The 13,186-nt window shown below is 46.1% G+C and overlaps 2 protein-coding genes across 43 annotated transcripts in view; one reads left to right on the top strand and one right to left on the bottom strand.

Annotated features, from left to right (window-relative positions):
* ARHGAP26 (Rho GTPase activating protein 26) overlaps positions 1 to 13,186 on the bottom strand; it is an 840,200-nt gene that overhangs the window by 612,924 nt on the left and 214,090 nt on the right. The window lies entirely within an intron of this gene.
* FGF1 (fibroblast growth factor 1) overlaps positions 1 to 13,186 on the top strand; it is a 110,816-nt gene that overhangs the window by 86,214 nt on the left and 11,416 nt on the right. For all 35 annotated transcript variants that reach the window (XM_028849200.2, XM_078004070.1, XM_078004060.1 and 32 more), the window contains 1 exon segment: positions 2,023 to 2,225. In XM_028849200.2, coding sequence (XP_028705033.1) covers positions 2,057 to 2,225 — 169 coding nt within the window. In that variant the 5' untranslated portion in view covers positions 2,023 to 2,056.

Genomic DNA, 13,186 nt, shown 5'->3' with positions numbered 1-13,186 from the left:
AGGACAAATTATTGTAATTGGTGTCGATTTATGAGGGAACTGTCTCCTATGACAGCAGCTCCACAAGGCTGCTGCAGGCACTGATGGATGGTTAGTGCAGGGAAGACAGCGTAGCTGCTGGTCTTCCATGATGCTCACGAAGCTGCTGGGGTGGGCTTCTCCTGGAGAAGGAGGAGATGCATGGAGTCCTGTTTCATGGATGACATGGGGGCAAAAGGAGAGGCTGTTGGTGGAGACTAGCCAACCTTTGGGTCACAAATGAATAAATATATGAATGACAAGTTAATGGTGGCAGATGTACACGCCAGCCAATGGGTGAAAACCCCACTTCTCATAAAAAGACTAGTGTTGATAAAGTCACTAAACCTTTTCATGGGGCTTTCCGTTCCCAGATTCCTTTTGCGGTTCAGCTCCATTGCTTACTAGCTGTTGCCCTTGGGCAGGTCACTGAACATCTTTAAGCTTTGGTTTTATTTTATTAAAACTGAGGATAATATTAGTGTCCACTTCAAAGGATTATGGTGAGATTACTTGAGATAACCTGTAGCCCAAAATACATTAATGATGAGGATGATGATTTTCATTCCAAGACCACTTGGTAATCAATATGTATTGATGATCACATTCACTACACACACTTACAAAGTGCAGCTCCCAGGCCGGGCACGGTAGCTCATGCCTGTAATCCCAGCACTTTGGGAGGCTGAAGCAGGCGGATCATGACATCAGGAGTTCAAGACCAGCCTGGCCAATATGGTGAAACCCCATTTCTACTAAAAATACAAAACTTAGCCAGGCATGGTGGCGCACTCCTGTAATCCCACCTACCCGGGATTAAAGCAGGAGAATTGCTTGAATCGGGACCTGGGGGACAAAGGTTGCGGCGAGCCGAGATCGTGCCACTGCACTCCAGCCTGGGCTACAGAGAGAGACTCCGTCTCAAAAAATAAAAATAAAAAAAAAATTTTTTTAAAGGTGCAGCTCCCATGTTAGTTTCCTGGTCTCTTTTTGGCCTCTTTCTTTTCAGAGTCACCGGCACTTCCTTCTCCTAAATGGTGGGGCAAGTATATGTTTTAACCAGTTCTAATGCTCATTGGTTTTGTTTTTTAATCCTCTGAGGTGTAAGCGATGCATTTTCACATTAATAATATAACTTCGTATATAGTGGCTACATACAATGTTAAAGGTATATTATATATAACATGGTGGTTTCTGTGTTCTATCACACATTAGAAAATAGCTAGGATGAAAACAGCCTGTGTGCAAGGGACAGACCCACCTCTCAGCCACATGAAGCTATGGGAAGCTGTGGAATGGGCAGGGACCAGGCACAGCCTTCATAATCTGTCTCGTAACATTTCCTTTGATATGGTGTTTGCCCTTTACAAACCCCACTCACTCCCACTCTGTGCCTTTTTCCCTGGTTCCAGCTCTGTTTCCCCCAGTCAATCCAGCAGGTTGCCTTAACACTCTAACCCTTTGCTGTCCCTGTTGTGTCCCTGAAAGGCCTCCTGTGCCTTTGGCTACAGGTCCTGAATGTCCAGGCCATCTGTGCTATCTGCTTCGCTGTACCTCATCAAGACAGCGTGAGGGTGGAGGGCAGAACCTTGGTCCTGGCCTCTCAGCTTTTGTGGGTTTCAGCCAGACCCCGGGTGTTATTTTAGTGCAACTTTGGTGTTTAATTTGAGGATGTGTGTGGACCAGAAGGAGGGACCAAAACATGATTTTTTTTCCCCTTGGTCAAATGATTAAATTTGAAGTTCTAAAAAATGCACAGTTTGGTCCAAAGCTGTGTCCAACTGGGAAGAGAGAAATGCCCTGGAAACCCCTCCCAGGCCTGGGACCATCCTTCCTTAACCACCAGCCGCCCCACAGGCCTGCGGACTGCGGGCATCACCTGGGCAGGCTGTGCTTACTCACTCCCCAGGAGCCCTGTGCCCTGAAGCTGTCCTTCCTCTCTTCAAAGTGCATTTTGTGCCTTTGCTGGAAGAACCGACTACAGATTTGTTATATTTCTTACAGTCTTGAAAGCGCCACAAGCAGCAGCTGCTGAGCCATGGCTGAAGGGGAAATCACCACGTTCACAGCCCTGACCGAGAAGTTTAATCTGCCTCCAGGGAATTACAAGAAGCCCAAACTGCTCTACTGTAGCAACGGGGGCCACTTCTTGAGGATCCTTCCGGATGGCACAGTGGATGGGACAAGGGACAGGAGCGACCAGCACAGTAAGCCCATCTCTATGACACCCCCTTCCCTTTCTGACAGCTTCTGTAGTCGAGGTGGGAGGAAGGTACATATTTAAGTACAGGTACTTGCTTCTCCAGGGTTCTATTCAGGCGTGACACATTCAGAGGTGGAGTCACATAAATGTGTAGAATGTCTGGGTTTGGAAAATAGGGAGTTGTGGGGGCCACCACTTACCCAAACGTGTCCTATTTCAAGTTTTTTAAAGCACTCTCTGCTGACCCAACAGAACTGGCTGCCGGTGCTCAATCCCTGTATGTTTTCCCAGGTTTCTGTAACTAGTGAAGGATCTGGCCCCCAAGGCTAGTCAGGGGTCTGCATGCTCCATGATGGGATGAACCAGACGGGCATGGCAGTAAATCCTGCACAGAGATGTGGGCTCCGTTTCAAGTCAACTGACTCTCCTGGTTATGTTTCCACTGGGCTTGATTTGTGAAATCCTAGTTCATAATCGTAGTCTTACACAACATAAATTACGCAGCTTTCCCTCTGCGTATCACGCAGATGTGGCTGTGGTAACCAGCAGAGGTAAAGTCATTCTCCAGACCTTATAGAAACTGGAGAGTAGGAGCGACTAGCGCCAAATGCTGAGTATCTCTTCCAGCACTTCCTGGCAGCCCGGGTCTCAGAGGTGTTGATAAATGAAGGTATGACTCTGGAGAAAAGAATCTTCTTGACTCTCTAAGTATAAAAAAATCTCTTCCTTCTGCTTTGATACTTCTGGCACTGGTGTGTATGTTTGATATTAGGTGTCCAGGTCCTATCATGATGTCATCTGAGATCCCCTGAGTCCCACTGCAGCATCAGAGGTTACAAAGAAGCCTAAAGCCAGATCCAGTCCCTGCTTACAGGGTCAGCAATCTCAAGAGTCAAACATAAAACAAATCAAGAGAAGGAAAATCAGGAGACACAGAAGAAGCCAGGCAGGCAGGAAGTTTCTGTAGGACTGGCTTTAAAATGCAATACAAAACACTCACTTTGACATGATGGTTTATAGATCAGGTGGTCTTAATTATTCATGGACCATGCACCAGAGGTTGCAGGTTCTAAGCACAAATGACCACTTCACTGGTGCTCATGCTCTACCCTCAGATGCACGGGTAATGGAGATGGACGCTGACGTTTACACACGAGGTGACATTGTTCCTTCCTCCCCACCCACTACACAGACCCTTGAGATGAGGAGCAGGAAGGCTGACGCTGGGGCTTGCAGCTGCAGAATTAGCTCTTTTGGGCTTTGTTTTGATGGTTTATCTTCAAATGGGCTTGCTGAATGCCTTATTTTCAGTGAAAAACAGGTGTCAGAATGAGGCAAAAAAAGGACTCTAGTTTGTTAAAAAGCATACATAAGCAATGTTCACTGCAAATTAGCAAACTTAGATTGTAGTCCATTGTGTCAGGCATGATACACAATTCATGTGATCTGCCCCACAGAACACAAGGGAACAAGCTTTAATTCCTCTGGGTTTTAAGTGTTCCTAATACATCTTACCAATTTTCTGAAAAAGTAGGGAATGCTCTCCAGTCCTCAGAACCCAAGAGGAAAGACAAGCTTCGTGATATGTTCCTTGGGGTTAAGCTAGCTCTTCTGGGAAACCTTGACTTCTGGAGTAACAAGAGGCTCCAATACTGGAATTTCTTTTTTTCTTTTTTTTTTTTTTTTTTTTTTGAGACGGAGTCTCTGCCGCCCGGGCTGGAGTGCAGTGGCCGGATCTCAGCTCACTGCAAGCTCCGCCTCCCGGGTTCACGCCATTCTCCTGCCTCAGCCTCACAAGTAGCTGGGACCACAGGCGCCCGCCACCTCGCCCGGCTAGTTTTTTGTATTTTTTAGTAGAGACGGGGTTCCACTGTGTTAACCAGGATGGTCTCGATCTCCTGACCTCGTGATCCGCCCGTCTCGGCCTCCCAAAGTGCTGGGATTACAGGCTTGAGCCACCGCGCCCGGCCTGGAATTTCTGTAGCAATGGAAAATGGCTTCCTTGTTGTCATTCCATCATTAGCAAAACAGACTGCATTCTGGGTGTGTAACGCTGGCACAACTTCTGGAGTCCACAGTGGATTTGGTCGCCTGACTTAGGATGTCAGGAACCCCTAGAAAGGAGCACAATGTAGCCCTGGGAGTGCAGGAGAGGATTTCTGCATTCAAGGAATGCCAGATTATTTTCCAAGTGAACTGGGGCAACTGCACCTTTCTGTCCTCACTTTTCTCATTTGTACAAAAAGAATACTAATATTCCTTGCCTCACAGGTTTCTTGGGAGGGTTAAATGAGATAATATAGTGAGAGTTCTTGGCACAGTGGCTGGCACAGAGGAACAGCACAGCACGTGTTGGTTCATATTGCAGTTATCATCATCGAGCCTTCTATATAATCAGCCTAGCATATGGTAACAGAGGGTCGTATTTAAGGACCTTCCAGACTCTTCTTTTTTACAGTACTGCCACCCAGGAAAGCCAAGGGGCTAGATGCAGGCTTGGATTCAGGGTTTCTCTGCCAACACTCAGAGTTGTCGTGTGGGCCTATCATTTGCTTACTCTGAACTAAGAACAAGGACCACGAGGACAGAGATCAGAATAAGTGGGGTGGGTGGTCAGAAGCCCATCCCTGTACCTGTCATTACCGGAACTGGATATTCCGCTGCAGAGTCAGCAGGCTCCAGTTCAAGCCTACTCTGCCCCTTTCTGCCTGGAGCAGCCCTGGACAATTAACGTTCTTGCCATTATGCATTCTTTCTGTTTGCAAACTCTGCAAGAGAAGCTTCAAGCTCCCCAGCCCTGGGACTCCAGTCCTTTCCTAACTAGAAATTTAAGTGTCTCCAGTGTTCCCAACTAATTTTCAGGAAAATCATTTAATCTCGCTGAGACTCAGTTTCTTCACCTGTGGAATGGAATGGCAGCATTGCCTAGTGTGCCTCATAAGGGCGAAACTTCTATTTACTAGGATTCTGCAGGTGAGAGGCGTCCTGGGCACGGAGGTACTCCCTGAATGTGGTTCTGTCGCCCTCTTCTGCCCAGTGGTGGTACTGCCAAAGCCCTTCTGAGTTTCAAGGGTTATTCAGAAACAGAATTGCCTCGGCCAGGCATGAGGCGGATGCTCCCTGGCTACATGTGATCCGCACGGCCTGGCAAGGAGATATTTTCGATGCCTTGATCACTAGTTTGAACATAATTAGAGACTGAGGTGACAGAGTCACATGTTAAGACTTCCTTCAGAAAGAGCGTTTCTAAAAGCCAATCGAAAAATTTAAAAAAATCACACAAGACAGAACCGTATGCCTTTGAGCTCTACAAGACAGAAATAACTCCTTTCATGGCTTCTCTTTGTCCCAAGGTCATTGATCTTTCCTGGGCAAGTGTATCTTCTTCCTGCCTCAAGGAGAATGAGTTTCCAAGTACCTAACATTTCTTACAGTGGTATAACGCTAGGGCAGATGCTCGTGTGGGGGCCATTCTAATAGAGACCTGAGTAAAATGTCTCTACTGGTGGACTTCTGGCCTGCAGAGAAGATGGTTTTGGTTTGTCCCGTTACCATTCTTCAGATCACTGCTGCAGGCAGTTACCAATATGGACTGTGGACGCTGGTTATGCTGCCATGCTAGGAAGGCCAGGCAGAATCACCCAGGGAGTGCTGCATAGATCCCAGGGCTGATGGGCACAGTTTGTGAGAAGGTTCATGTTGGCCCCTAAGCTTCAGCTCAGGGAGACACATAAATGGTGTCACCATGAGAGGGGGGGGTCCTGGAAGAGGATCAGGACTGGGGGAAGATGGCCAGTTCCATTTTGGACACAAGCATTTGAAGAGTGTCTCATGTACCATGCAGCCGTCCTTGGGGTTATAATTCTCCATTTATTTGTGCAATTATTTAATGGTTTTCCCTCCTACTGGACTCCTAGAGGATAAGGACTTTGTCTCTTATTGCTCAACACTACAAACTTTGTGTCTAGCACATTGCCTGCCACTTGGTAAAATGCCCAGTAAACATTAATTTTATAAGTGACTGAACTGTATTGGTGGCAGCTAAATTCAAAGTCAACAATATATTCAATAAACATCTGTGAGCCCTGATATATGCTGGGCATTGTGTTGAACTCCTCCACTTCCACCTAACCACAACCTTGAGAGGTTACTAATTATCATTACTCTAAGAACACTGCAGCTGACAGGCGTGACCAGCTCCTAACTGGGAGGGCTTGGCCCCGACCACATCTTCTGTTTCCAGGACTAAGGCTCCTTCTGTATCCCACCACCACCTGACACCAACATCATGACAGCGGTTCCGCCCCACAAACTGATTCAATACACACATCTGTGCTGTGGGTCAGATGGGTGGAGGTCAAGTCCCAGCACTGCTATTTACCAGCTGTGTCATCCTGGGACAGTTACTTCTCAATGTGCCTCAGTTTCCTTGTTTTAAAAGCAAGAATGACAACAGCACCCACTCATCGGAATGTGGGAGTTTTAATGTGATAATGTTTGTAAGAGTGTTTAGCACACTGCTAGGCACATAAGTGCTCCAAAAAAATGATATTGATCATCATTCTTCTGGGATTCCTGAGCCTTCCTCACCTAACCACCTGACCTGTCAAGTCTGTTAGATTAAGTGAATGCTATGCTTGCTCGCAGAACTGAGGGTGACTCTTTGTCCCAGCTTCTCTGGGACTACCTGGGTTGAAGCCCCTGAGGCCTGACACAGAGGCATAATGTGCCCAGGCACAGGTGCAGCAAACCCCGCTCCATCTCACTCCTCTGGCAGGGCAAGTCTGCTCTGTGTTTGATTCTGATCTTTCTGGGGAGTTTCCTCTCTGGTGAAGGGGGACCATGACTTATCCCTCAATGGGATTATTAACTGGAACAATAATTAGAGAATAATTTCCTTATGAGCATTCCAAACCTGCAGCTGCCTGCCATAGCCCACAACCCCTCACCTCCCCAAGCACGCAAGAGGCTACGTGGGGAGCAGAATTACCGGCACCACTCACTGCACAAATGGAAACATTCTTAGGCAAAGTGCGTGCCAATCAAATATTTATAAATCAAGCCACATCCTAAAGGCAGTAGCAGAATTCACTGGTCAAAACAATCCTACCTTGCAGCCCTTTCTAAAGGGCAGGTTCCTCTTCATGAAATGCCTCCTGCCCTGTTGCTTTAGGGGAGTCCAGACTTCTATTCTCTGGTTGGGATCACTCAGCACCTAGCGGGTAAGGCACTGTATTCCCCACCAGCATAGACCTGAAGTCAAAACAGCTTTTCAAATGACTACTATGGGGAGAGCTGGACCCCACTGCCAGAAGTCAGAGAGAGGGGAAGGTCTCCAGGCAGGAATGTACTCCACACCAGGGTTCTCTCGCCTCGGTCACACGTGATGGAAAGGACTCCTTGCCCTCCTCCCCACAACCCTCATCTGATTGCATAGAGGATTTTTATACATAAACTTTAAAATACACACACACACACACGCATAACATATAATATATAAACTATATATAATATATACATATATGTCATTCAGTCTCTGGACTGTATCAAAATTTTCCAGGCACCTTTTTTAGATCTTAAAGAAGCAGACAACTTTTAAGATAAGGGTTTTTTCCATATATGTATTTACATGTGTGTGTGTATATATATTTATATATAGATGTGTGTGTATACATATGTGTGTGTGGGGGGGGGTGGGTGTATTTTTTTAAATACTGGAATTATTTTCCCCCAAATTCGATTTTTCCCCTTCTCTGTCTTTCTCTAATGTTTTACCAATCCCGGCTTGTGGCTACATTTTAATTATAAATGCCACTGACATAAAACAACCTCACCAAGTTCTGAATGAGGCTGACCTCACTTTGGGTAAACACGGCAAAAGACGGGAAGTCTCCAACCCAGAATAAACCAGGCACATAATCTCTCTTGGCCTCTCTTTGGAGAGCAGAGGCGGAAAGCAGGCTTAGAGGCCACGGACAGACATGCTACAGAAGCAGAACCTCTCTTTCCAGGCATTTTCCTCATTGAATGCACCAGTTGTGGTCTTATCTTTACATTTTCCTGGGATGGGACAGGCAGATGCTAGGATAGCTTGGGGCTCAGAAACAGGGTGCAATACCTCAAAGTTGACTTCTCTTGGCACTGGCAGGCTCATAACCCTTTTTCCTTCTTTCTACCTTTGGAAAGTAAGGGATTGCTGTTCTTATGTGAACAAACTACTGCTAAGACCTAATGGAAGGCTTTGGGAAGCAGAGGAGAAAACCAAAGCTACGAACTTAGTTCCTCAGACAAAAGGTGTGAACACCTAGTTGGGGGCTAGCACAGCATGCAAAAGCTCTGGGCTCCCCTTTATGTAGGTTTCCCAGGTATGCAGGGACTCGTGAACCAGTTTAAATAATGAGCATGGGACAAGGAAGACCATGACCCATGAAGGTGAGTCTGCACATTTCAGTTTAATTGACATATAGTTCTGACAAATAGGCCGTCCCCAAACCAACACTTCTTAACTCATTCCTAGTAAAGGAACAGGACTCTGGATTCTACTGAGGGCACATACAGTCACAAATCCACCGAGCAAACACTTCCAGCCCTCTGCCCGTACATTTTTACAATGCTTTATCTAAGTATGAATTTCTCCAAGAAATTTCTATCATTAGAGTACCTTTTTAAAAGTTGCTTTCCATCTCTTCAGCTAAATTCATCGTAATGTCCCCATTTCAGAGGGGAAAACGAAGTACCCTGAGGACCATGGACATGTCTTGTTTTTCAAAAAGTCCTTGCCCCTTCATCCCTGAGATGCTTGAGAGACAAAGACCTTCCTATTCATAGATAGCAAGTCCTAGATCCCTGGATGGGATAAAGAAGAGATGCTTGCTCCTCCTGATTTGCTCTGTGCGCTAACCTGGTCGGGGTGTATTGAAAAAGGGAGTGGACAGAGAAGTTAGAGCTTTAGAGGGGCCTCATCTACCCTCCTGCCTCCCCAGTTCTCCTGGGTCCCAGTCTGCCCCCAGGAAGACCCAGCTTTTATGAGTGCTTATGCTCAGGTCTAGATGCAACATGGACTCATGCCTAAGCTGGGTCATAAAACATCTCAGGGGTCACCAGGAACAAAAAGCGGGAGTCTTGGCCAGCTCTGAGTGTCCCATTGACTATGAACGGAGCTTTAACACATCAGCTACCATTCTAAAAGGTATGAAGGAGAATTAGGGGAGATCATTAGCAAATCCCTGATGAAAATTTTGTAAAATACACAAAACAATATACATAGTTCATGTATATGTAGTAAAATAGAAAACTATGCACTAGATATAGACTAAACATCAGGAATCCCATCACCCAGAGTCCTCTGGTGTCAGCAGCTGGCTGTTCTTACCTCAGAACTGTTTATAAAGAAATAGAGTTAGGATGAAGGAAACATTTCCTCAACTCCTCTCCCAGTCTTAGTTCCTCTTATCCTTCCCAAAGCAGCTACTTGTATGAATTTGGTCAGTATCTGGTGCACAGTTTTATATTTTAGTACAGATATATTCATGAGCTACATACGTTGTATTGTGTTCTTTTTTTTCTTTTCTTGAGACGGAATCTCACTCCGTCGCCAGGCTGGAGTGCAGTGGCGCGATCTTGGCTCACTGCAACCTCCACCTCCCGGGTTCAAGCAATTCTCTTGCCTCAGCCTCCTGAGTAGCTGGGATTACAGGAACCCACCACCACGCCTGGCTAAATTTTTTTGTATTTTTAGTAGAGACGGGGTTTCACCGTGTTGGCCAGGCTGGTCTTGATCTTCTGACCTTGTGATCTACCTGCCTCAGCCTCCCAAATGTATTGTGTTTTTTAATACAATTTTCATCAAGGATTTACTGTATTCTTCCACTGTAATTTTTTTTTCACTGTATGTTATATTCTGCCTTTCTTTGAAAGGGAATTTTTTTAAAAAAAACCACACACACACACACACACACACACACACACACACACACACAGAGAGATAAAGAGAGGAAGAATGTTGCAGTTTTTGTGCTTTTGTTTGCTTTTAGCTCAAAAACAAGTGGAGCTTTTGTTATTGCATTGCTGTATCACTCAGAGTTCATTTGTCTGTATCCCTAATCATGCGGAAGCCCCGAGTGCAGGGACCATGCCTGGCACTGAACGTAAGTCCCAGCACCTAGTAGATGAATACGTGTTGACTGAATGGTTCTCCATCCCCCGACCCTGAGCTGCTACCTGAGGAAGGAGCTGCTGCTGTGTGGCCAGCCCCTCCCTCTCTTCCCAAGGCCCCCCTTTCTCATGCTCTCTCCTTCCTTGCCCGTCCTCAGCAGCAGCTGCAAGAGGATGTAGGTCTGGAAAACTGGAATGAAGTCACACTAGAGAGCTGGACACCTAGCCAGCTACACGAGCCGCTCAGCCTGGGTGTTGCTCCTTCCTGCCAGCCCTATTTGCAGAAGGATATATGTTTAGGAAACTTAGCCAGAGTGAAACCTAGTGAAAATGAGCTATGAAACTTGGACATCCTGGAGAAATAATATTTACAGAGGAAACTCTTGAGACGAACTCTCACCGGCGCAACAACCCTGGTGTCGGGACTCATGGCTGAGGGCTGAAGTCATGTGCTAAGCAGGCCTCTGGCTCTTGTTTACCTCTAGGAGGCCTCTTCATGGCCATGATGGAACTCCACAGACGGCAAAGCCAAGCCTGTTCAGCCCCATGGCCAGACAAGCGGGTGCTATTGAAGGCAGCAAAACAGAAAAGCATAGGAAATGAAAAGCTTTTTAAAAATCTTCCTTGATTGGCCAGGCACGGTGGCTCGCGCCTATAATCCCAAGATTTTGGGAGGCCAAAGGGGGGTAGATAACTGTGGTCAGGAGTTTGAGACCATCCTGGCCAACATGGTGAAACCCCGTCTCTACTAAAAATACAAAAAAAAGAAAAAAAAAAACACTAGCCGGGCATGATGGTGCGTGCCTGTAATCCCAACTACCTGAGAGGCTGAGACAGGAGAATCACTTGAACCTGGGAGGTAGAGGTTGTAGTGAGCTGAGATCGCGCCACAGCACTCCAGCCTGGGGAACAGAGTGAAACTCCATCTTAGAAAAACAAACAAACAAAAGAAAAACTCCTTGATTACCTTAAAAGACCTCCCCTTTGGGGTTTCTGTAGCACCTATAATGTGTTTGACTAAATATCTACATATATGGGTGATAGGTTGGAAAGAGTCCCAGGCAGCTAACCTCACCTCATTCTGTGGCTACGAATGGGATCCTGGATGGCCACCCGCCATCTTGTCCATGTGTGATCTTGAACACAAGAGGGTCCGAGCAGGAGAGTATGGCTGAATTTGGATCAATCCATTCCCATAATTGGAGCCCAAGAGGTTATGTGAAAGAGAGGAAAAATGTAGGATACTTAGAGTACTCAACCTAGGGTTTGGTCATGATTTTTCCCCTTCTTAGAAGTATAACCTTGCATAAAACACACTCTCACCAAACTCCAGCTCTTCACCTAAAGGACAGAGCAAGCACCACCTTCCTCCAGGGAACACTTCGAGGAGCAGAAAAGGTCACAAAAGCACAGAGGAAATAGTCTGACGAGTACTGGCCACTTTCCATGCATTAGCCCTTACAACAACTACCATTATAGATAAGGAACAGAGGCAAATAGTTTGCCGGATGATCACACAGCTAATAGGCAGCCAAGCAGAACTTGAGTTGATGCAGTTGTGTTCTGGAGCCCACACTCCTTAATTTTATACTGTTTATATCAAGATAGAAACTAGCATGACTAGAAACTAGCCTGGCACATTGTAGGTGATCAGTAAAAGGTTAGCCCTTTCCTTTGGTCTCTCTTAAACATACAGGATTATGCTGAGAAGTTGACAGAAAAGTGTATGTGAAGGTTCTCTGAAAACCATGAAGTCTAATAACCATTTAAAAAAAAAAAACAGCTTTATTGAGATATAACACACATACCATACAATTCACCTATTTAAGTTGTACAATGCAGTGGGTTTTCTTACAACTTAACAGAGTTGTGCAACCAACACCACAATCCATTTTAGAATATTTTCAAAAAGAAGCCCCATGCCTTTTAACCATAATTCCCCCATCTCCACCCACCCTGGCCCTGGATACCCTGAATCTACTTGCTGTCTTTATGCATTTGCTTATTCTGGACATTTCATTTAAATGGAAACATAAAACACATGGTCCTTTGTGATGCCTTCTTCCCACTCAGCACTGTTTCCAGACTCATCCGTGTTGTGGCAGGCCTCAGAGCTCTGTTCCTTTTTATTGCCAAAGAATATTCTATTGGCATTCCATGTATCTACTTGCTCCATAGACTGTTAGACTGAGAAATAACTTTATGGAGACTGAGCGCAAATACCCCTCATTTCACTGAAAAAGAGACTGTGTCTAAGAGGCTACGCAGCCTAGCCAAGGTCACTCAGCTCAGAGCCCAGCCTTGAGCCTTACAACTCTCCACACGGTCCATCTTACTTCACCCCTCAGAGCATTATTGGAAACATAACAAAGTGCACAGCTGATTGATGATGGGCCAGCAGAATCATCTCTGCCAATATTAGCCCAACATCATTCATTCACCAAATAATGTAGACTGCCCACTGTGTGCAGGGCACTGTAGGAGGTGCTGAGGACCCCAGAGGGAACAGGACAAGATCTCTGCCCTTCTTCTCAGAGTGTACACTTTCCTGAGGAGGCAGAAATAGATCAGCAGCTCCCTAGATAATAAGATCATTGCATGTTGTACTAAGCGCCATGAAAGAAACAAGGGGCAGAGGAGGAGAAGAATGTGGGGGAGGGTGGCATTGGCAGGGAGAATGGGGTGGGGATGAAAGGACCTCGTGCACAGAGTGTCACAGGTTACTGGGGAGGGCCTCTTTTAGGATATTTAGGCTGAGGCCTGGAGGAGAAGGACGTTGTGAATATCCAGAGGAAGAAGGTCCCAGAGAGA

Source organism: Macaca mulatta, chromosome 6, assembly GCF_049350105.2.
Source record: "Macaca mulatta isolate MMU2019108-1 chromosome 6, T2T-MMU8v2.0, whole genome shotgun sequence".
NCBI lineage: Eukaryota > Metazoa > Chordata > Mammalia > Primates > Cercopithecidae > Macaca > Macaca mulatta.
Note: the sequence above shows the minus strand (reverse complement) of the source record. Positions and strands in the feature narration are given on the sequence as shown.